The sequence below is a fragment of the Tinamus guttatus genome, unplaced genomic scaffold, assembly GCF_059628265.1.
Source record: "Tinamus guttatus ecotype Peru unplaced genomic scaffold, ASM5962826v1 Tinamus_guttatus_pri_ptg000172l, whole genome shotgun sequence".
In the NCBI taxonomy this organism is placed as follows: Eukaryota; Metazoa; Chordata; class Aves; order Tinamiformes; family Tinamidae; genus Tinamus; species Tinamus guttatus.
In genome coordinates this window covers 1544864-1568916 of record NW_028288706.1, presented here as the reverse complement: position 1 = coordinate 1568916, position 24053 = coordinate 1544864, and the positions used below count along the sequence as shown (strand labels likewise).

Below are 24053 nucleotides of genomic sequence, written 5' to 3'. Positions count from 1 at the left end.
TGCCCACGGGGCCCCGTGAGCGCCCGCCCCGCGCTCGCGGCCCGCAGCGGCGCTCCCTGGGGGATGTAGTCCGGGACTGCGCACCGCCCGCGGCCTCCGCCGTGCCGCAAACCACAACTCCCGACGTGCCTTGCGCAGGCGGTTTCCGCTGCTCTGCGCGCGGCGCCCTGGGGCTTGTAGTGTCGCGGCGCTATTCACGATGGGCTGTGCGTCGCTTCCGCGCCGTAGCGCTCGGAGGCGGGCATGGGCGCAGCGCTACGGCGGCGGCGTAAGCGCGCGCGGCGGGACTCCGGGCGGGCCGGGCCAGGGCTGCGGGAGGAAGGCGCCCGCGGAGCGGCCGGGAGCCGCGCAGGGCGCGCGGGAGGGGTCAAAGTTGCGCTGCCCGGGGGAAAGTGCGGGGCCGGGCGGGACGCGAGCAGCAGCGCGGCCGCCTCGCTCCCCAGGTAAGTGGCGGGGCCGGGGGCGCCGGGCCAGCGGGCCGGGGCCGCTCCCGCCCTCCCGGCGGCGGCTGCGCCGGCCGCGGCCCTTGGAAGCGGCCTGGCCGGGAGCGGCCTGGGGGTCGGGCCGGGGCCTGCTGTGCGCGCTGCTCCGCGGCCTGGCCGCGCGCCGCCTCCCGCAGCCCGCGCAGGGACGGGGCCGAGCGGCTCGGCCTCCTCCGTCGCCCGCGTCCTGGGGCTCGGCGTCACCTGTTGCGGCAGCGTGGGCGCTGCGCTCCCGCCGGCCCAGCCGCGAGGCCGCCGGCCACGCTCGGCCCTCTCCTGCGGGCCCCGGAGCTGCCTCGGCAGCATAAATGCACCCGGAAGGGTGAGCGGCCTCCCCGGCTCCGAAATGCGTATCCCGGCAGCTGGGATCAGCTCGGGGAATGGGGAGCCACGGGCGCCACGCGGGGCCAGGGGGCTCGGGGCTAGCGGGCAGCACGGTGTTTCGCCCGGGTTTTATAGGATGAGAAGCCTGTTAAGACCCCTGCCCGGCTGCGAGAGACGTGGCAACGAAGACTGCGTGGGCTTTTAGTAAACTTAGGAATCCCATAGAAGCAATGGGGAGCAGGTGGGAGCTGGGTAGATACCGGTGCCGAACTGAACCCTTGTGTGTGTTGTGTTCGCGGCACCGGGAGCCACGGAGCCTCCCAGTGCTTCTGCCGGAGCCGTCAGTGTTACCCGTGGCAGTTAATAGCCCCAGAGCAGCCGAGCGCCTGCCCTGCGGCTGGGCAGCAGCAGGGCCCTCCAGAGACCCAGCTGCTCCTCGGGCCTTCCAGGTCTGCGCTCCGAGCTCCAGTTCGTAAGTCCCTTTGTCGGAGTTTGGCAGGATTGTGCTCCCAGTTTCTAAAGCAGTTGTATGTTTGCCTTTTAAAAGCAGTTGGCTGGTTCTTATGCTTGGATCTTAGAAGTGTCATAAGGCTCCACAGTCCTCATGTCTTGTCAGGACCTTAGGCTTTGCTTCACTTGAGATCAAGCTCTGTTGTAAACATGCCACCCTCAAAAGCTTGGTTGTAGAAATGTGTTATCCTGGGTAGAAAAGGTTCCCTACACTAGCCAGCCTCTCTAGCCTTTCCCCTCCTTGCACCCAAGTCTTCTGTTACATCTTTTTTCTTCCAAGCATTAAGAAGCAAATGGTATGGGATGGTTGTCTGATGAAGTGCTGGGGAGGTCAGATAATGTGCATGTTCTGCTGAAAATATCATGGTATTTCCTCTTTTTTTTTTTTTTTTTTTTTTTCAGATGGAAATCTCAGTTAGTACTCGGCATTCTCTGGGTCTTCAGGCCTGGGATGCAGATGTTTGGTTTTTGTGGTTGTCTTAAAAGTGCTTACAGTGTGTGATCCAGGGCATCCGTGCACTGGCACTGCTGTACATTGGTCAGGAGATTCCGCAAACAAGGTGATGGGTTGAGAGGGAGCCAAGGTGGAGATGAGCTGAGTGCAGCTGCTGATGGACAGACAAGGCCTCGGGATACCGCAGGTTCCAGCTTGCAGTGCTTGGTGGTCTAAGCAAAGAGGTCTTGGCGTACGTGGCCCCTTTTGACCCGAGACTCATGGAGGTCAACTTTCCTTGTATTTAAGCATCTGTAATCTGTATAAGCTGCCATCGTTTATAAACTCAAACGGATTTCTGGTGGGAAGGCTGCTTGACAAGCACAGTGGAATCTGGTGGCACAAAAATCATCTGGGTGGCTTTTTTATGACTATATTTTTTGAGGGAGACCTACAGCCTAAAGGATTGGCTTGTGCCTGTGAGGATGAGTGAATCGGAGTGAGACTGAGCTGTGAGGAATGCGTTACACCTGTGTACCAGGTAAGATGTCTGGTCCTGCTACTGTTTGCTGTAGGTATTAGCCTGTAGTGTGTCAGAAGGGTGCAGTTCATGTTGCAGCCATGTGAACTAGTTTGAAGTTGCATCAGCTTCTGTTAATGTCCAAGACTTGCAAAGTTCAAGGCAAAAGGCAAGACCCAACATTGCTTCCTTCCCCCGGTGGGGTTTGAGGGCTGGAGAGGCCTTTGAAGGTTTGAGGTTTGCTAAGCTGTATTGTTCTGGCAGGAAAGAAGGGCAACCTGCTAGAGTCTGATTACTTAACACAAAATTAAGCTGTGTAAGGGAACTCAAAGTATGGCCTGGGCATAACATCTTTTGAATCAGAACAAATATTGAAAAACTAAGCAAGAAAACAGCTAAAATTGGCATCTTGCTCCAGGTAGGAGCTGGCTTGCATTAGGCAAGGACTAGGTGACCCTGCGGAGGGGCCTCAGCGTCCTCATGCGCAGGGAAAGGTGCCGATTGCTCCCTGCAGCGACCTTCTGGAATGGAAACCGGAGGGCATGGTTTATCTTTGCTCAGATGATCACTGGTTTATGGAGGAAGTGGCCTGGGCCCCAGGGCTGCCTCCAACAGTTGAGAGCATTGGAGGAAGCCGTTATGAACAGTGGGTGCAAACTGAGCCTCCAAGAAAGATCCTACATCCTGTAGCTCCGTAACATGTCTGGGACAGGTGAGTTTGTGCCTTCCTCCTCCTTTTCCATCATAATCACTCTCTTCAGAGCGAGACCGCTTCCCAGCAGGCAGTCCCCTGCATCTGCCTGCATGTAGGTCTTCGTTGCTCTTGCTCGTTGGAATATGGAGCCCTGTCCAGGCCATGGTTACCCGACACTAGCAGGGAGGAGCAGGCTGTGACTGTCTTTCTGTCACCCTCTCATTACTATTAAGAGTGTTGTTGTTTGCCTCGCAGTTGGCAAGAGCAGCTGAGGAAGCAGAGGGAGACAGAAGGGCTCTTGTCTGGACATGAGGCATTAAACCCTGGCTTCCACGGCTCCCTGCAATGTGGTGGTGCCTGATTGATGCCCACAGTTTTGGTTAGGATGACTAATGCCAAAATTGAGGCAAAACTTGGGCTTGGCCTCTCTGATGCAGTCACCACCTTCTCTAAACACCAACAGTACAAGAGCTGTTCCCAAAACTCACTCATGTGCTTAAAGTATGAGGATGTTTTCTTGTGTGGCATTTCCTTCTACTCCGGAAAAAATGCCGCTGTCCTGGTGTTTGGGCAGGAGGAGAAGGGGAAGCCCTGGAAAGGAAATAAGATCCAAAGAAGTGCATCTCTAGCAGCAAGAAGGATTATTTTTCTGCATTTGCATTGCAGAGTGCAGTTCCCTGTCAATAGGGCCAGCGTTTGACAGCCGAGATGATACATTTCTGTCAATGTAATTAGCAGGACATGAATTTCGCTGAATGGCTTGGGGACAACATGCTTTTCTGTCTAACTGCAGTGAATAGGATTGGTGAGGATTGGAAAGCAGCCAGGGATCACCGGGTTTGCCTTCTGGGTTTCTGCAGGTTGGGTACCTAACTGCTGATATTTTCTGTTGTGCTCAACCCTGTCTAGTTGAGGAGAATATAACTTCAGAAAATGAGGGACTCTGCCGCCTTGAGGTGATGAAGTTCGATTACTAAAAGCTGTAGCTCAGACTTAAGGTTTTAAAAGCAGCACTCGCACCATATCCATGTTCCTCTACAAGTGCATGCTGGTGCACTTCGCCCTTAGTGCAAACTCTAACATATGCTCATAAAAAACAGAAATATTTTCTTCCATTGCTGAGATGTAGCCAGTCTCGCAGGAACCCAGAAGGCTCAGTAAAGCTCTTGGTATGAACAGTGTTAGTGTTTGAAGAGGATGGTGAATGCGCTGTAATGGAGAGGCCAAGCATCTTGCTTCACTACTGGGGTTAGCAATCTTTAGCAAAACTGCTGGGCTATCAAGAAATATTCACTTGGGTAAAAGTGAATATTCCTTCCTGCGCACCCCAGTTTCCCCCTCAACATCTTGTATATCAGCACCAAGAAAGCAACAACTGACACACTGTCATGTAGACTGATGCAGGAATTGATGGTGTGCTCTGTCTTTTGGTGTTGATCTTGCTACCCTCTGGCTTTGGTATGATTTAAACCTTTCCAGTGTGTGAGCTGGAAAGGCCTGAATGTTGGAATGCCTTCTGAAATAGGTTGGCCAGGGGTTTCCTTTCTAGCCTCATCTGCACAGACCATTCAGCTGCAAGGATCAGGGTGGTCTTTTCTGACCTTACTCAGACCATTCTTTTCTTTTTATTGGTTCCCGAGAGCTATTTCCACCTGCTCTGTGACATTGTCCATTTGCTGGCTTAATGCCCACAGGTCCAGGGGTTACCACAGATCCGCTTTTTCCCACCACTTAGAAATCTTAGGTGTACAGAGCTCTAGGAGAAAAAAATCCGTGTTCACCATGACCTACCAAGTGGCAACATACTGCACCTAATGGCATAGTTATAAGGAGAGCAGGCAAGGTCGTGGGGCACAATAAGGTCTGGTTTTTTGTGTGTGCTTCTGCTGTGTCCCCAAAGAGCTTCTATGATCACATCATTCTTACTGAAGCCTCATTTACTTCCTCCCCTCCTTTCCTATGCTTAGCTCCCCTCTGCTCTCCTCCAGTAAAAGAGAGAAAATGGAAGTGTGTCCATGTACCAAAAGTTATGCACAAGGGTTTTCATTGCCTCTGTCTTATAAAAACCCATCTCAATGGAGATGGCGCTTTCGCAGAGGGATAAATTTCATTAATTCAGTCTGTTCTGAGAGCAGAGAGTATGAAGGGAGATGGGGGCATACTTGTGAAGAGCTGGGAGAGGGAGGTTTGATAACTTCACTGAGGTGAATGTTCAGACATCAGAGCTTCAGGGGCTGGGCATGTTTGACAGTCGGAGGAATCTGTGCTCTTGAAAGTCCAGTTGTTGCAGTGGACCATTTCCTGGCTGCGCACAGTAATTAATGCTTGTTTCTGCACCTGAACACACAGGCTGCACGCAGACATCGCTGCAATCACACAGGGATCTCCTGGGAGATCCTGCCCTGTTGCTAGTTGTTGAAAGATGTCCAGAATCCTCATCGTTAAATGCTATTGAGCCTATGAGATGTTTGCCTCAGGTAACAACATATCAAGCAGGTAACAGCACTTCAAGGCTTTCACCAGAACCCTAAGCAGTAGCCATGGTTGGAGTGAGTAAGGCCAGTGTTGGGACAGAGCTGAAATGGAGCGAAGAGCCAGAGCTGACCCAAAGTTGGACGGGCTGCTGTCTCCTGTGGGGGTTCAGACCTCAGACCCTTGGCAGGCTGATGCTGCAGGAAGCACAGGGCCTCCCGGGAGCTGTAATTCAAGTGGGTGCTAATTTGAGTGACTTAAATTTTGCAAATGATTGCGTGTGCTGGTGACATGCTCATTAACCCAGAGTAGCCATTATTCTTACGTGCCTTTGCTTGCTAGCTTCGTGCAGCTGCTGCTCCTCCTCCTAGCAGACTGCAGTCGTGTTGTCACAAAGTAGTGTTCCCAGCAGTTCTGTGCAGAGACCATCTAGCATGTTCCTCAAACCAGGCCTTTCAGCTGGTGCCAGTGGCAGCTGTTTGATTCCAGGGATGCCAGGCTGACTTCACACCAACTGAACATTGGACTTGCAGAGCAGAAGCTGTGTAGGGTGAGACGCATTTCTCGACAGTTCTGTCTTGAGCTAGGAGAGGCTGGAAGCAAAAAGAGAACTCTTCTCCTTCAGCTTAGGAGCGTGGTTGCTCTCACTTCTCCACATCCCATTCTTTTCCTTGTTTTATCGTCTTCTCGGGGTATTGCCCCGTACTTGCTGTCTGCATGAAAGGCCTCATGCTCTAATGGGCAGATGCTGATGTGTTTGCCTTGATTTTCTCATGATGAAGAGACTGTAAGAGGAAAATATGGGGCTATCCAGGACCTCCTTATCTTAAGTCCCAAGAGCTGCGTGACTGTAGCAAGCTGTGTTTGAGGCAGCACAAGGGCAAGGAAATAAACTGATCAAAGAAAGCGTGTGCTGTTTTGTCTGCAACCACCATGATCATGTAGCAGTTCCTAGTTCAGGACCAGGAAGGATAGGTGACTACGTTGTGCCTCGTGGTTAGGGTTAGCCCAGCAGCTTTGCAGCCTAGCAGGTTGCAGCCTGCTCTGCAGACATGGGACGAGGTTGTGGGAAACTAGTCTGAGCTTGTACCTTCAAGGGATGCTTATGGTGTCCACTGCAGGACTGTGTCTCTTGGTGATGGCCTTGTGCTCAAATGAGTTAGGCTGAAGCAGCTGTATCCCAAAGCCCAGGGCCTTGGATTAATCGGATGGATGCTGGTGTCCCCTGCTGCGTTTGTTGTCCCGGCTGGTTTGCCGTGATGCTTAAGGGCTGCCTGGAGTTTCTGTGGGGCCCTGGTGCCCAGACTCAGCAAAGGTCTGCAGAATTCTCCCTCAGCTCAGCAAAGCCAGACCATGAGCACTCTGGTCTTTTTGAGTGCTTTTGATTAAACTCCCGTAAGACAAGCAGGTGATGTTAGCTGAGATCTGTGCAATAGCAAATTCTTAATTGTGGGAGGGATGAAGCAACCATCCTGCTCATGGAGAAGCGCTTTGATGCTGTCTCTGAGTGTCTGTGCATACTTGGAGCAGCATTCACAAGCCCTCGTTCCTGTTGCCCAGGTTTGCCAAACAACGTGTTTTCACGAGCACAGCCTCTTGAAGGGAGTATTGTCAGTCTGTAGCACTACGTAATGCTAACACAGCTGGCTGTTTCTTGCAAGGCATTTGAGAGTGACTTCTGTAACGTGCAAACTCCTCCATCTGCCTGCTCGCATTAAAAGGAGTCCAGGATCCAGCTGTAGGGCTTCTCTAAGTGGCCAATTCCCCTGTTGTGCAATGAGGTGTGTTGGATGCCCTCTTGGGGCTGCGTTTGATGTAGTGAAGGGAATCTCTTATGGAAAGCCTCTGTATTAAGTTTTGGTCCTCTCATTTAGGGTACTGCATTTTCCACAAGTAATTGTTGCATTTGTTCAGAGAACTACTGTCAAGTCCAAATGTTTCTTAAGTTCTTCTTGACTATGAGGGTGACAGAGCATTGGAACAGGTTACCCAGAGAGATTTTGGAGTCTTTTTCTTTGGAGATATTCAAACCCTGCTTGAATGTGACCTTGTACAACATGCTGTAGGTGACCCGGCTTGGGGGGGTTGCACTAGATGATCTCTGAAAGTCTCTTCCAACCTCAACCATTCCATGATTCTGTGAAGTCCTTGTGTCATCGAACACCCCCTGCACCTTCAGCTGCACTGGTGTAGCTGAAGAGGAGCTGCTTGTGACACCAACCCATGTGGCTGCTCCCGTGAGGAAAAGGCAGGATCACAGCACAGTTGGGCACTGCTATATCTCTATCGCTTCAGATATATCAGATGTTATCCCCGTTGTATAATTTTGAAGACAGTGTCATCTCCTAATAGAAATCATGGCATGACTAAGACAGCCATCTGCAGAAGGATTGATGTGTTTGTTTCTCTTTTTTTGTTTTTTTTCTTTCTTTGTTTGTTTGTTTTTTTCAAATGATAATGCAAGCAAGGACAAATCTGGAGCTGGCAAGAGGAGTGAGCAATAATGTGATGCTCCTCTGTTAGATACTGAGCTATGTCTGAAAGGGAACTGTCTCCTTGGACTGCTCAACCCTTATCTCCCTGTCCTTCCATTCTGCTCTTGTTCCCTGTGGTTGTGGAGATAGCAGCTCTTACGCAGTGTTTAGTGATTCTCATGCTTTTATTTCCTGCTTGTGTGTGTGTGGGGGGGAATTTCTTATTTCTTTCTTTTTTGTTTGTTTTCCCAATAAAAATGCAAAATTCCACTGTTGTCTCTTAAGCTTGTCCTACATCTGCACTAGCCTGAGGCATGGCTAGAGACCTGGTCATATCTAAATCTAGGTTAGTGAATTGGAAATTAGGATATGAAGCTTGATTAAAGCAGGGAAAGTCCAAATGATAGAAAAAGGTGTCAAGGTACCATTGAACTTGTCAAAGAAGCTCTTTTGGCCCTAGACAGGGTGATGAAGTGAAGACTAGGAGCTGTCTCTAGTAAGAGACGCAAGTGGATAGAGCCTGGATGAGTTAGTTATTTCTCATCTCTCTGACCTGTGTTAAAACTAAAGCTCCACCTGGGAACAGTATATTCAGGGGACATCTCTGAGACCTGCTGTTCATGTTCCTGCCCTGAGTTTTCGCTGCGTGGTTGCGAGACTCCTCCTTGCTGCGATTCTCCTCTCCCTTGTTCTCCAGTAGCCAGCATTCCCTTCATCTGCTTAGCTGTCAGCTTAGCAGGATCTCACCACGCAATCTGCCCTGTCCTTTTGGGTATGACCTCGGGTTTGTGCTGTGCCTGCGCACCCCTGGGCCCTGTTAACTCGGGGATTGGAGGAGACTTCCTGGGTCATCAAGTCCAGTTCCCTCCTATTGAAGATAATGATCTTATGCAGTTCATGGATCTGTCAAGGTCTGCGTTAGCGCTAGTTGCCTCGGGACTTCTGAAGCAGCTGCTGTGGATCTCTGCTCTTTGGATGACTAGAAACCTTCCCCTGCCTTCCAGGATCTATTTTCTTGGAATGTTTTATTGTTCCTGTGCCCTTATAGAGCATCATCTTTGATTTGCACTTTTTTTTTTCTTTCTCTGTAATCTTTAGGTCTGCACCAGCAATGACTTTTGATGCAGATTTGTTCAAAGACTAATCTGTCGAAAACTTCTTTCCATTGCTACTTCTTGGAAGATCAGTTTTGTTGAGCCTGTTTATTTTCATGTTTTGCTATTGTTCTGCTTAAAAGCAGGCAGAGTTTGTGAACGGTAGTGAGTGCAGAAGAGAGCTTTTTGCATTAATGTAACTTCTGCCTTTTTTCTTTTAAGTAGTTATCTTTGCTGCTGGTGTCACCTTCACCTTTCAGGAGGCAGAGGTCTTCTCAGGAATGACCTATGCTTGTTGAATCAAGGTGAATTTATTCAGGCAAATGTGATGAAGAGCCCGCGCCTGGCTTCGACTCATGGATCTTCTCGTGTTTATCTCTAGCTGTGAATGTGCAATAACAACAGTTCTGTTCTGCACAGGCTGGCACAGCCTCGTACGGGAAGATCTGCTGTTTACCAATCAACACTCTGCTATGGTGAGAAAGAAGTAGTGTTCTGTTGCTGCTGGGAAGCCCAGGGTCTAGTCAAACCCGTCGGGAAAAAGAGGGAACAAAGAACACGCGTGTTACTCGAGACATCTTTTCCTGGCTGGAGTCCAGTGTGTGCATTCCTGGTGCAAAACATCCCTGCTTATGCTACTTCCCATTAAATCTATGGCAAATTGGTAGCAGGCAAGTGAAAGATTCCTGTTTTTACCATGCAGCTGTTGTCTATAGGCATGCTAAGGTGATCCTGCAGCCTGGCATGCCTGGTAGTTGGGGCACTCTTTGCGCTGAGTGGGGTGACAGAGCTCAGCTAGGAGGATTATAAACACCAGATTATACAGATCTGGCAATTAGATCTGTTGGTAAAGCTTTTTGAGAGTGGACGCTGTGCCTGTCTTGTTTTGTTTCTCCCCTTTCTCTTTCTGTGTCATTGCTGAATGTTGCTAATGAGACCGGCCCTGGGCAGCCCACACACACTTTTGTTAACTGCACTCAAAAGGCAGCCACAGTTGGCTAATGAACTGGAGGATAAAACTGCACCATTGTACTTCACTGGAGTAACATTAATTAACTTAATAGAGCACTAGTTTTTTTTAATGTGTGAACATGCAGGCCTCAGCAGTGTTCCTGTTGCCATTTTCATGCTTATTCACATAAGGACCTTCCTGCTTTTCAGTTGTCAGTATAGATGTGTTTAAAACTTCTCTTTATTTTGCGGGAGGAAAAAAAAAAAAAAAAAAAAAGCTTCCTGGCTTTCTGTTTGTTGCTTCTCCCCCTTCTTCTCCCCAAAGCTTGTAATTAAGATTTGATTGCCCTTTCAGATCTATCTAATCTCCTCTTTCAAAATGGCCATGATAGATTTGCAGTAGTGCTCTGGATAATCTGCCACTGGTTTCCAGTGTGCTGTGCAAAACAGAAGAGGGAGCTTCTTCCAGACTTCAACGCTAGTTGCTTTGGTGCAAAGTTGGCTAAAATAAGTTTATTTTCCATATCATTGTTTTGCTTAAGGCTTTGGGCATCCCTTCCTCTGCTTGTATACTTATGGAGGGCTTGTGCTGACCAGGAAATACAGCTCAGGCCAAGATAAATCCAGGGTTTATCTTTTTTCCCTCTGTTAAGGTTGGACCAGAACCAGCTCAGATTAGGTAGCTTAAAGAAGATAAAGAGCCTCAAACTCACCTTTTCATGTTGATGTCCATGGCCAGAAAGCTGTGCCTCTGGTCTGGACCTTGCTAAAGAGTGGCCCTGTTTTGGGCTGTATTAGGACTCTAGGTTAAATTCACTTCTTACCTCTCCAGTATCCCACCTGGCAAGCTGTTTAGAGGCAGTTAATTTTACCTACTGATATCAAAGTAGTGCACCCACCGTGTTTCTCTCTGCCATTTGGAAAATAGCTCCTTTGCAGCTTCCAGGCTCGGAGCTTTGGTCTGGGGCCCAAACATGTGACTGGCCTCTCTTCTGACAGACCTGCTACCCTATAATAAAGAATGGGGTGGACAAGTTTTCCCCTTCCCTCCGTCTCCCTCTCCTCGCTGTTGTGGAACGTGCGTGTCGTGCTGGCACCTTGAGAACGTGAGCGCTTCTCAGCCCTGGAAGGAAGGGCAGTGTTTTGAGTCAAGGCTCTGCCCCGAGGCACGCAGGAGAGCTCAGTGGTAGAGCGTGAGGGCTGACACAACCTCCCACGTCCCGGGTTAGTGTCTCGTGCTTCCCGTTTTACTGACGCCTCAATCTGCCCTTGGAGGTGGCTTCCTATCGCTCCCAGTCAGCAGCTTTGCAAGGAGCTGGGATTTGCTGGCACCCTCGTTGGCTGCCGTGAGCGCAGCAGGCGTGCGCTGCCGTGTTTCCTGCTGTGCCACCGCGGCGGGCGAGGGCAGGGAGAAAAGGGCAGTGAAACCACATTTCTTGTCACCAAGACACCAGTGTTGTGAAGGAACTTAACCACTGGCATGGAGCGTTCCAGTGCGCTTGGCTGCTCTGTAGCAGGGGTCCCGCTTGGCAGCTGTGGGAGCAGTGGAGCCCTTGCTGGGTTGGCATCTCGGCTTTCCAGGCTGTCCTACTTCCCTTTGAGAGGGATGTGTTATTGCTGGTCTTCCCTCCTCGTGAAAGAAGAGGGCAGGTTTGCCCGTCCTGCCCCAACGTTTCTTCCTTTATGAGGGTCCTCTTAGCATGGTGTATACAAGTCGGGCTATGCTTTGTGCCAGGGCATGGCACCGTGTATCCTCGGGTCGTGTCCCCCTGCCCTGCAGAGAGCAGCCTGACCGTGTGTCACACACGCAGTGCTGGAGCTGCCGTTCCTTGCTGTGTTGATGAGACGTATGGCCAGGCCTCTGGCCACGTCGCCTTAGGTATTGTCAGGCCTGTCACCTTTGTCACCCCCTGCGCCTGCCCCGGCTCCGCTGCGGCTCCAGCTCCTCGGACACAGGCTGCCTGCTGGCTCTGCTGCTGTTCCGATGCTCACCGGGGGAGATGGCTGCTGCTCGCGGGGCTGCAGGAATTGCCAAGGTGACCAGCTCATGGCCAGGGGGCTGGCAGGCTGAGAACCTCTTGGAGCCTGGAAAACTGGGGCAGAAGCTGAGCTGGTTTGTGCTACGTGAATGAATTAATAAAAGACAGTGTCCGGGGTAGGGGGGAATCGTGTTGTTTTGGGAGATTGACCATACATTGGACCAACTGGGATCAATCTGCCACATTGCTTTCTTCTGAGGGCTGGAGCAGCAGGAAGATGCTGGAGCAGCATCTCTCCCTGTTGCTACTAAAGAAACGAGGTTGGCTCTGATCCTGTTACCCCTCTTTGAAATACCAAGGTATTCCCATATACTTTGCAGTGCTTGGACTAGGTCCTTTCCTTCTTGGAGTAGCAGGAGATGAAGGAGCCGGTGCACAGAGCCAAAATCTTCTGCAGAGCCAGACGGAACAAGGAAGAACGGGTTGGACAGACACAGATCTCCAGCCTTGCCTCTTCCCTTTGCTTTGCAGTGGTGTGATGGAAGAGCTAGAGCCCAAGGGGTCCGCACGGCTGGTCGGTGTTGGGGACTAGGGGTTGCCTCGAAGGCATCGAGGTGACCGGTCTGCAGTCCTGGCAGCAGGAGGAACCTCCTGAACTCGTTGCAAGTGCCTGTTCCTCAGGGCAGTGCTGATGCTGGTGGGGCTGTCTTGTGTTTGACAGAGCAGGGTAATTGGGCATGAGCAACTCAGAGGTGGAAAGGAAATCCATTGTTTTGTGGAAGCATCTGGGGCATCTGTTCAATGGGAGACAGTCCTCAAAGATAAGGCTGAGCACTTCCAGAGAAGCTTCCTTTCTCATAGCTGGCTTTAATTCACCCCTTCCCATGCTAGGGTGTCCTTCTCGTTCTTGCCTTCACTTCTTGGAGGCTCTTCACTTGCTGTCAGCCAGGGCATCTCCTGAATCAGCACGGCAAGCAGACACATGCTTTGCTTGGTGCTGTAATGATGCTGCTCCTTGCGTTTTCAAGCTGGCTCTCCCTGCCCACCACCACTGTCCTCCCCTAAATATTGTTACCTGGCTGCCCTCTCCTGGCATGAAAGGTGACCCTGGAGAAAGATTTACTGCTTTGCCCAGAGAAATCCGATTTTGTGCAGCACTTGCAGCCAAGCAGCCCACGTAGGCCAGACAGTCTTGGAGATCACTGTGACTTAGCTAGGTTATCCTGAACCTATTTATAGATCCTTTCCTCTTCCCAACTCCACCCACCGTGGAATTTTACAACATAGCTTTAAAGCAGGATTCCCAGGCGCTTTTCCTGACGGAGCGTATTTGCATGGAACGGGCTGCTCAGCCTCCCTGGTGCGGATCTGGAGGAGGAGGAAGGGCCAAGAAACCGGCAACACGCTGGAAGCCAGCAGTAGTGCGGGCAGCAGGCACGTCTCGCCTCTTGTAGCGAGCTAAAACTGGCGCTTCTTCCTTTTGGAGGAAGCAGCGAAGTGCTCCGCTTTTCCAGCCTTGGAAGCAGCTGAGGATGTGGTCTCCACCCAGCCTGTTGTAGATCGCACTATTCGGTGGCGTAGCTCTGCTCGATGGAGGGGGAGAAAAACGGTTATTAACGTGGCTGAACTTCTTGCCTTCTCTAGCTCTGCCCGTGGTGAAGCATACATGGCCGTGTTCCTCACCATCCCGCTTCCCTTTCCTTCTAATAGATTCCAAATCTCGAAATGAGAGTTGAAGTTTGTTCTCCTGCCAGGCCCCTTGGTTGTGCCCTTTGTGGCTACGTGTTTGGGGAAGCCATGGGGGGAAGCTGAAGTGGAAAGTCTTAATAGGCATGGGATGACTGATATCCCTCTAAACTGATCCCTCAAACTCATAATCCTTGGGAATACCCTTCCTCTCATGTTACATTTTTTCATTTAACTAGGAAAATCAAGTTTGTTACAAACCAACTGACAGCAACTGAGAGGGGGAAATGCCGGGGACCCAGTTAGGCTGGACCTTGATGGTGGCTGGGAAGCAGAGTGTGGAGGTGTCTTGTCTCTGGGGTGGCTGGTGTACAGCAGCCAGGCAGACCAACTACAGGGAGGAAATTTAGGTGAGAGAAATACTATTTGGGGGCTTAAAAAAAAAAAAAAAGAGAGACTTTGCATGTTATGGAGAAGAGACCAAGAAGGAGGTGTTAATGTTCTCCACTTAATGACCTACTACATACACGTTCAGGTATTAAGCTCCTAGCAAAGCTGCACCTTCTCCCTGAACTCCAGGGTCTGGTTTCTCCTCCAGCCTTTCTTGATCCCTTAGAACAATCCTTGGATTGAAAAACTGTATTTTAATAGTCTTTTTGTTCAGCCTTTTTACGGCACCAAGTAGCTCCTTCACAAACGTCTTTCTACAGTTCATTCATCTTTCTAAATCCTGGTGGATAACTGAATAATCTCAGTTGTGCTAATTCTTTTCATCTTCCTCATTGCTCGTTTTTGGCTCCGACAAATGTTCCCTTGATGCATTCCTCCTGATGCCCATCCCGATTGCCATGCCTTTTTGCATTAAGGAGCTGTATGTTGAAACTTTTAGAATACTAAAAGTTTAGGACAAGAGATGTTTTTGTGGTTTAATTTTGAGACTGCTCAAAGAGGGGAAAAAAAAAATTGAAAGGTAGGAAAGACACGGGGAGAAAAGGAAGAATGAATGAAGCCCCACCTCCGCTGGAGAGAGGGGGACCCTGAATAGCTGCCAAAAATTGGCCTGAGGTGAAAGGAAGTATTTCATTGCACCATGCAGCACAGCCAAGAAAAGGTGCATGTGCAGATGCCCAGCCTCTGCTTTCAGTGTTTCTCTGGTGTTAAGAGAGAACAGGAAAAGATACTTCATTTTACATATACAAACCCCAAACTTCCTCACGTCAGGCAGACTCTCAAGCTGATGTAATTGCGAAGCTGGTTAGAGCCTGGAGCTTTCAGAATAATCTTTTTGTGCTTGCGATGCCCACGGGCTGCTGGTTTGGGCTCTGGGTGAGGCGTTTTGCCCCCTTCTCTGCAGCTGCATATGGTGTCAAGGCTTTCTGCTGGGCTCTGGTGCACTTTCCTGCACTAGTCACGCACCTTCCTGAGCCCAGGGACTCATGGCGTTTAACTGGGGAGAGCCTTTCCCCCCCATATCACTCATGTTCAGTCAACAAAACTTCAGTAAAATTGCGCTTGCCACTCCAATAAGTGCTGTTATGGGAATCCTGGTCAGAGCATGCATTAATAGGCTTCTAAAAACAGAGGATTGTTGCTTAAATTATACCTTATATTTTTCTCTCTTTTTTTTTCTTTTCTTTCTCTCTTTTTTTTTTCTTCCCTTTCTCTTTATTTTTCCACTTTTGATCAGAAGCGGCCTTCCTTTCTGCTGTGTGTTGGGATCTTTACAGCAGCCCATGCTGCGGCGCCTCGCCTGTCCCACCCGAGCTGCCTGCACCGCTGGCGTGGACCTAACCTAGGATAAACCTCCGCGTGGCCTGGGTAGGGGGGAGCCATGGGGAGCTCAGCCTCGTCGCTGGCTGCGGAGACGGAATCGGACCATGGCTTCACTAGCCCGCCCTACCCGGGGCACCCAGCTGTGGGCTGGTATAGGAGTAGTCACAGTGGCCCCGTTTGGGAAAGTGCCCTTATAACACGTCAGCATCAGCATTTACACCACCGGGTGCGAAGGTAAGGAGGAGGGGAAGGAGCCTGCTTGCCTCTCGAGCTTGAATCCAGGGCAGTTTGGGAGATTCATTGCTTTGTATCCTGTTGGTGCTGTCTCCTTTCCTGCAGAGGCTGACAACTAATTCCTGGGAAATCCAGAGCTGAATTTCCCCTGACTTGAGTGAGGCCACATCCTTATCACAGGGGTGCTGATGTCTCCTGCAAAGCAGATTTACCCCAGCTCTTCCTCACTCGCCCAAATTCTGAAGCTGGCTCCTTGGGAATGGGATCCCGCTTCCTTTGCTGTACTTTTGATGCTTATGGCTCCTGTTTGACTTCCTTTCTGATCGCTTTGGTAGCGTCAGATGTGGAGAACTACCTCTCCAGGTGGGGTAATGATAAGGAGCAGGCTCAGATGAGAGCAAGAGGTATTGTTTTCATGCAAAAGCAGTGAAATTCTTTGAATGAAGATCCAGGGGGGCAAAACACAGAGGATGGAATTGCTCTGCCTCAGAGTCTGTCCCTCCGCAGTGAAAGCAGCACCTAAGGCCGTGGCTCCACGCCGGGCTCTGCCCCTTCCCCACCAGCCCCCTGCAGTGCAGGGTCTCCTGTCTCCTTAGGGGCTGCTGCCCTGCCTTCAATCTTGGACGGGCTGAGAGATGTCTCCAAAGCGTTTAACAGTCCTTTGCCTGGGGCTTGGCTGCAGAGGCTGCCGTGTTTCACGCTAATAATACTTGAGGCTTTGTCTAAGTGCCTGCTTTATGTAGGCTCCCACCTGGCTGGATTTTTGTACCTGCTTGAGTCTGCTTGTAGCCCCTAGCTTTGTAGGAGTCGCTGCTTGCTTCTGGGTGTCCCTGAGCTGTCGTGGATTGCCTCTGAAGGTGTGAGCTGCGATGGTCATGCTCTGTCTGTTGTGTAGTCCTTGTTTTCTTGCCTTGCTGCTGCTCTGAGTCCCAGCGAGTCTACTTTGTGGCATCTGGCATAAGATTCAAGCGTGCGTTTCTCCTTTGCAGCCCTATTTGGTTTCCTTGCTGAACTGGTAATGGTGTGAAACCAGTTAGCTGTTGTTTTTACCCCTAGCCATGGGATGAGTTTCTAGCAATGCCTAACTGGGCTTTAAAAGACTGTTTGGTGTTGGTCTCAAATGCTGTTTCTCTGTGTCCCAGCCTCTGTGGCTGGCCCATCGTTCCCTTCTGTGGATCTGTGTTGTTAAGGTTTGTCTTGTCTAATTCAGAGGGATCCTAACCACAGAGCTGAGTCCTTCCTGCAGGGCGATTCCTTCTGGCCTGCTGCTTTTCCTCTGTTGCCTTAGAGATCTGGGGAAAGGTGTGTGAAAACTGGCAACTGAAACCGCAAGTCCCACGCACAAGACAGCGTGCAAGGCCAGGAGTGTAGAGCTGGAGCTCGACCGAGCAGGTTGTGCCTCTGCAGCCTGGTGCTCGTGACCTTGGCGTGCTGCTCCCATGGCGCGCGATTAAAGTCTGTAGCTTGAAGGAGCTTGAGAAACTCTGACATCTTGACCCATGGCTATAAAATTCCTAAATGACCGGCCTGCATGGTGGAACAGGATGTCAGGGCAAGAACAGGAACTGCTGGTCTCTGTGTAGATAAAGCTGGTGTCTTGTTAGAAGAGGTGTGTTTTTTGATAATTATGTGTTTCCCCTGATAACAGGAGAAGAGAGTTCCTCTTAAGTGCTGCGGAGATCCTGGAGACAGGAAAAGAGCTGGCTGTGATTCACCAAGGAAGAGTCATGTGGGAAGAAGGCATTTTAGGCAGCGGTTATGGAACTGGATTCAAAAGACCTGGTGAAAACAGGCAGCCTCTTGGGTGTCAAAGTACCCACAGTGGGAAGAAGCAACAGCCAGTTGGTGTTCAGAGAGGAACAAAACACACATTCCTATAAAAATAAGTAAATAGAGCAAGTCAGAGTAGATTGCTGTGCCTCTGAACATCCTCTTCCCTGGAGTCCTGTAGGACAGGAAGGAAGCTGAGCACTGGGGAGTCAATTGGAGACTGCATGGGAGATCTGGGATAGGCTTTGCTTTTCCTGCTGATTTCCTGTCTCTGCCCATAATCATCTTTGAACTGATAATGCTTTGGCCACTGTAGACAAATGCAGGGCCAAACTTGCTCTACTCTGACTAATGCTTTGGGGATGAGCACAGACCTCCTTTGACAGGAAGCTAAGGACGCAAGTGCTTCATGAGTGACTTGGGTCTGTACTGGATAGAGGAATGGCAGGAGGTTTCCCTCATGGTGGGATGGGAAGAAAAGAAGAATTCAGTGCTGTCTGGCTTTCTGGATTTTAGTGACCGGGAGGAAACAGGTTCAATGTCTTAAGAGGTGGATCCTGTTGCCTGGCTGAGGCTGGTAATCTGGTGTAGAGCTTTTGATGAAGATAACTGGCAGGGACAGGAGGAAGAAGAGGAAAGGCCTCAGTTGTAGTAACTTGAGACTTCTGATACCCAGGTTTGGGTCCCTGTTCTTGCCTGGGCCAGACTGCATAGTCTCCTTTTATGCATCAGTCCCATCTCTTTGCCACAAGTATGAATCTGCCTTGCGCCGCGTGCTGGGAGGATGTAGATAAATAAAGACTAAAGGTATTGTGCATGTTAGTGAAGGAATGCTTATTGCTTAAATCCTTGCTTAGGGCAAAGGTTTTACTTTAAAATGTCTTTGGTAAGTATGTGCACATTCCAGACAAACTCTGGCTTAGCTGAAAGGCCCTATGGACTCTGCTGGCTTGCACACATAGAGGTGTTGAGCCTGGGCTGTCATGGATAAGAACATTCATTGCAGCCAGCAGACACACAAGTGCAGAGCTTACTGATGAGTCGCTTCATACCAAAACTGTCATGAAGGTAAGAGCACCAAGGCATGGTGCAACAAGGCCCAGTGCTGGTGCTGGAACATAACCTTGTCCCTGCTACTGCAATCAAACCACTTAGGAGCCGTGTGTTGGTGACAGCTTCTCTTGCTGATGCTGGGAACGGTGATGGCAGCTCTCAGGTGCGTATCCTTCTACACCCGTCAAGGCGGTAGGAGGGAATTGGGGCACCTGTCAGCACCAGGCTGTAGGCTGGAAGTGTTTGTGGGCTGCAGAACGCGTTAGACACTGTGTGGAAGGGCTCCTGGCAATCAGAACTGTTTGCATTTGCTCCATTCAGTAGACACACTTGGGGAAAAGTGTTGTGAGATCCACATGGCTGAATATGATTGTATCCAACCAGCATCCAGTTTGGATGGAAGCTCTCTGAGCACCTTCCTCTCAGAGTCTGCGTTTCTGGGATGCTAGAATCCCTCAGCTTTCTGCAAAGGCCTTGATTTTTCAATAAATTCTTCAAAATGGAGTATCTCTTGGTGATAGCAGGGGAGGAACAGCCAGGGTTTGTGTTTTGTTTGTTTTAATGCTAAAAACATATGAATTTCTCTGCTTGGAGAGGAAAGTGAGATGACTTTTCTTGTTGGCAGCTGGTGGGATGGCCCTTGCTGCAGCCCTCCCAGGAGCCAGGGCTCTGCTTAATTCTGGAGTGAAAGCTGCAGTGTGGCGTCCAGGGGACTGTGAATCTCATAGCTTAAATACCTGCAAAGAAATGAATCACTGCTGGGTAACTTTCACACAATCAACTGTCTTGGCGCTTTGGAGTTTCTTGAGGTTTGTGGGGATGCCGATAAGGGGATGCTGAAATGCTGATGAATGGCAAGAAGCCATATGGAGGGGGCTGCAGTTGTCTGCTGCTCCTTCCCGCTCTTCAGAGAGGCATAGGCAGAACTGGCATCTCAAGGATGTCTCTCCTGTTTGGAAAACGAGGTCCAGAGGAGAAGTGAGATGTCTGGGCCAGGGGAAAAAAGCTAGTGGTAGAGCATGACATTGCTCTGCAGAGTTCCCCTGCTTCTGTTTGCTGTAATTAGATCACAGATAAAAGCCTCAGCCTCAGGAGGTCGATTGTTTCTGAGGTCTTGGGAAAACACTTGCACGGACAGAGCTGGGTTTGGGTTGTGGGCTGGGCCAGGCATTTCCTAGGTTTTAATTAGCTACCTGGTTGGTTTAGGGCCTGCTCGGAGACTTGATCTTGCACCTTGCAGGGCTTAAACCTGCCTTGCAGGGCTTAAACACCTTGCCTGTGTTTGCCCTCCCAAGACAGCAGCATTTCAATCCATCAGTTATTTCAGTTTTTATTCCCTCTCTCCTATTTACCGCTTGAACTCCTCTCTTCTCTTTCTCAGATTCTTAGGAACAGCTCAGAACATAGTAATACATTGAGAAGCCAATTAGGGGATTTCAGGGTATATTCTCAAAGCTTGTGGAACTGCTTCCATGCAAAGCTAACCAAATCCACCTCTTTGTGCACAAGCACACTGCATATCCTTGCAGTGACTTACCTAAAATCTTGGACGTAGCCTGTAAGGAACAGGGATTTCTGGTTGTGGGAAAGCTGGAAATAACCAAAATTTGCTCTGTCTCTCTCTCTGTGGAGGACGGTTAAGGAGAAAAGAGAGACCAGTCTCCTAAACCGCAGGGAAGGTGGCATCTGCTGTGAGGTTCGGGATGTGCCTGTTGGTCTGGAGCGAAGCCCGTGTTCCCCAGGTGCTGCAGGAGGTGGATGTGTCCCGATGTGAGCTGTGCTCCCCATGGAGGAGCTTGGCATCCAGGTCCGGACGGGATTTGCTGGAGTGCCGATGGTGCTGGTTGTCGTGGATGTCTGCGCGCTGGAGCCTGGCCTTGTCACCGCTCCCGTGCCAGCCCTCGCGGAAGCGCGTGGCGGCCGGGAAGAGCCTGCCCGGGAAGGGGCAGTGCAACGTTAATGCACTCTGCTGATTCATCATCCCAAGGATTCCAGTCCTGCCCATCCACCCTCCAAACTGGCCACTTGCTCACAGAGCTTTTTAGTTGTTTAAAATGAAGCTGTTCGTGGCTGTGGAGCGGTGAAGGGCTTGGAGATGGCACCAAGTAGCGGAGACAAGTTCTCAGTATCTGCCTGAGCGGAAAGTGTTCCCTGCAGCACCAGGGCAAATTATCCTTTCGCCTTCTGCTCTAAACCTCCTTCCTGTCCCTGCCTTGTGTGGGTTTTCAGCACTTTTCCTAACCCTCCAAGTCCCAACTCTGGTGCTTTGGCCAAGCTGTTTCTTGGATCCTGAGCTAAACCAGCTCTCTATTTTCCCTGACACTGAGCAGCCTTATGAAGGCAGTGAATGTCAAGTACTTGGCCTCCATGGGCAAAGGGTCCTTCCCCACCTTCCTTTCCTCACAGTAAGTGCAGATGACAAGGCTACCCTGGCTGCTTAACCCCCACAAAGAGGAGCAGAAGCCAGGGCAGGGACTCAGAGCTTGTGTGCCGAGGTCTTGCCCAGCAGGGCTGGCTCAAGTTTGAACAGAAACAACTGAACTCCTTGCCTGGAGTGTCGTCTCCCCGCCATGGAGGTCACAGCAGACTTGTCCCTTATCCAGTGCCACTATTACAGCAGGAGAGCAGTCCCGTCACGTGGGTTTGGGACCCTCCTGATTTTGCAGCAGCTGAGCACGCCTGTTCCAGGGATATAGATACAAATCCTTCTCCAAGTGCAGGCGCAAAGTCATTTTGCTTTGACCTGGTGCTCTCAGTATGGTGGAGGCTCCTTCTCTGGAGATCTTCCAAACCCACCTAGGTGCCACCCTGAGCCCCTGCTCTGGGTGTCCCTGCTGGAGCAGGGGGTTGGACTGGATGCTCTCTAGAGGTCCCTGCCAACCTCAACCATTCCATGATTTGGGGAAAGGACTCTGGAGATGCAATCTTGCTGCGGATGAAGCAGACTCTTGCACTCTGTTTTGTAGCAAGATGTGGTAGGAGGGACTGGTAGAGCACTGAGGTTTTGCATTTGAAGCAGCATTTGTTTTGCTCCCATAGTTGCATTAAAGAGCTGGAGTGGAACCCGCAAACCTGTCCCCCCAGCTCTGTGCAGGGTCTGTCCTGGAGGGAGACGGACTGCATCGCTCATGCTCGTGTGACTGTGCGTTAATGAGAGGGGGGCGAAGGCAGGGAGAAGGGCCACAGGCGGCCAGGGAGCTGCCCACCCCTCTGAGGAGCTCAGCACGGCCACGTGGGCAGCCGCTCGGGGCTGGGTCCGGAGCTCGCTGCTTTCCTCCAGATGTGTCAGGTGGTGGCTGCTGAAAAAGGCGACGTGCCAAACTTCCTGGACCAGTAATTTAATCCAGTTTGTTCCTGGTGGCTCTTGGCCCTGACTAACATGATTTGTAGTTGGAGAGAAGCACATACACAGAGCTATAGGCTCCCTTCTCTTTTCCTCGCCCCCTCAAGCTGCAGGTTCTTGTCCCACACTTGCCATGGACCTGCAGGGTTTTGCTGATGCCATCTCCCCTGGAAGCTGCTGCTGGTGAACAGAGGAGTTGGCGGGGAAGGTCTCCAGGTCTTTGTTCCCTGCCATGAGACAGCCCCTTGGGTGCAGGCTGTTGTGAAGGATGGTCATTCTAGGGACACAGGAAAAAATTCTAGAGGAAAGAGGTCTTGTAGTGTAATGCAGTTTAAATTTGACAGGCTTTTGTGCATAAGAAGTCCCACATCTTTCTGCTCTCCTACTTCAATCTAGCCAAGTAGCTGTATCTCATGCAGCTCCCTCCACGTAGTGTGCAGATGCTCAACAAACTGTCCTGGGCTCTTGTTTGGACCGGGTGGTGTCCCATGCTTCTAGCCCTGCAGCACCTGCCTTCCCACTTGGACCCATACTGCCAGAGCATGGATAACACAGCCAATCCAATGGAGCATCCATGCTAGCAAAGACCGCTGGATCCTGGCCAGGGGCTGGTGCTGAAGGTGGCTGAACCTGTGCAAAGAACCTGTCTAAAGAGAAGGACACTTCTCCTAGGTTACAGATGGTGTTTGCGAGGCTATAGCAGGCTGTTAAAACCACAAGGAAACTTCAGTCGACCTGTAAATGCAGCCTGCAGAGCGTCTGGACAGCAGCAGGGCAGTCAGCTGGAACGTCAGGGCCGCGCGTGGTGCAAGGACAACAGTTGAGGCTGCCAAACCATCCGCCTGCTCAGAACTGCAGGGACATCATTTGCCCTTGCCAAGAGCGGTTTGGAGCTCAGCTCTGTCTTCTGGTGCATGGGTTCAAGCCCTGCTGCTTCCTGGCATACAGCACTTGGAGTGAGAGCGCATGCTGGGGCTTGTAGTTTAATCTAAGCCAGGCAGTTTAGGACATTGAGACATTTGAAACGACGTTTGAAACCTGACACATTCTGTAAAGCAAAAGCTGATGTTGGGAGCCTGGCTCTTAGCACCTTCAGGCATGGAAAGCATAAGCGTGTGTGTATCCCACACACACATAACATTTAAAATGTTCCTCTGATTCCTTGCACCAGGAGGAGAAACTTTTATTCTGAACCCTAGTCTTGGCCTGTGTGTGTCCCGTGCAACACTGGCACTGCCTCTCAGACCTGTGCCACCAGCTCGAGTAGAACGTCCTGTTTAACCTCCCCTGCAGAAGGACTGAGCTTCCCACCTCATCTGACACCCCCAGTGCCTGCCTGTGGAGTGCGCTGGATTTGGAAACATCTAACACTTCCGAAATGTGGAAAAGGTTTTGCAGGAGCTCCAACATTGCAGCCCGTGTTGCAGAACTGACCACGACCCTGTTGTTCGCTTGCCTAGCAGCCTCCGCGGCCCAGAGAGCCTGCAGCAGCGTGTGCATTAGGCACCTCCTTGCACTGCACCTGCCCGCCTGAACATCCCGACAAAACAGTAAAGCTTGGCACAACAACTTGTTTTCCGAGGGCTGTGTTATCCTAGAATGCTTCCCGTTTTCTGGGCGAGCTGGTGTGGGAACTGCAGCCCCTGGCTTGCTCCGTGCCTGTGTGACTGGCTCCCGCTGAGGATGCTGCCTGTAGCGTCGTGGTGGGGAGGACACAGCAGCTGACAGAACCAATCCGTCATGTGCAGCACTGAGTCTCCTGCACACAGAGCAGGCTCCCTTGCTCCTCTCCCTGGCTTTCCTCCTTCTCTACCTCAGCCCTATAGCTATGGGTTGACAATGCTGTCATTCAGGTTGTCCTTGGGGAATGCATGTGCTGAGGTTACTGAAGGGGGAGAGAGCTGGTTGTGAGAGCGTGTTTGACTTTTCCTGAAGAGCCTTAGGAGCTTTAAAGGAGAATGGGAGCTACTGCCCATGGCAGCAAGTGCTGCAACCTCCTGGGAGCGAAGTGATGCAGAGCTGCATGTTGGTGAAATCCCAACATGGACTTTACCCCAGCATGGGCTTTGCTGGATTGTTTCATAGCAAGATGCTTCTCTGGCGTGTGGAAGTGTGAGGGTTAATTGCACATGCTAAAGCCGGAAGCATCCTCTAGGTACTAGCTATCAAAATGCTAACTGAAGTGCCTCATCTTTACGAGGCAATAAACAGTCCTCTGTTTAGACTCTGAATTACAGAGTCCAGTGGCCTCCGGGGTGCAG

General features: G+C 50.8%; 1 protein-coding gene across 2 annotated transcripts in view; it reads left to right on the top strand.

The window, feature by feature from the left end:
• The first annotated feature begins 330 nt into the window (after window positions 1-330).
• Window positions 331-24053, top strand: part of CAPN15 (calpain 15) — a 53481-nt gene continuing 29758 nt past the window's right edge. The window contains exons 1-2 of one of the 2 annotated variants that reach the window (XM_088523020.1): window positions 331-443; window positions 15310-15626. In XM_088523020.1, coding sequence (XP_088379146.1) covers window positions 15451-15626 — 176 coding nt within the window. In that variant the 5' untranslated portion in view covers window positions 331-443; window positions 15310-15450. Of the gene's footprint in view, window positions 444-15267; window positions 15627-24053 lie in introns of those variants that run through there. The other variant, XM_010212086.2, reaches the window with a different exon arrangement.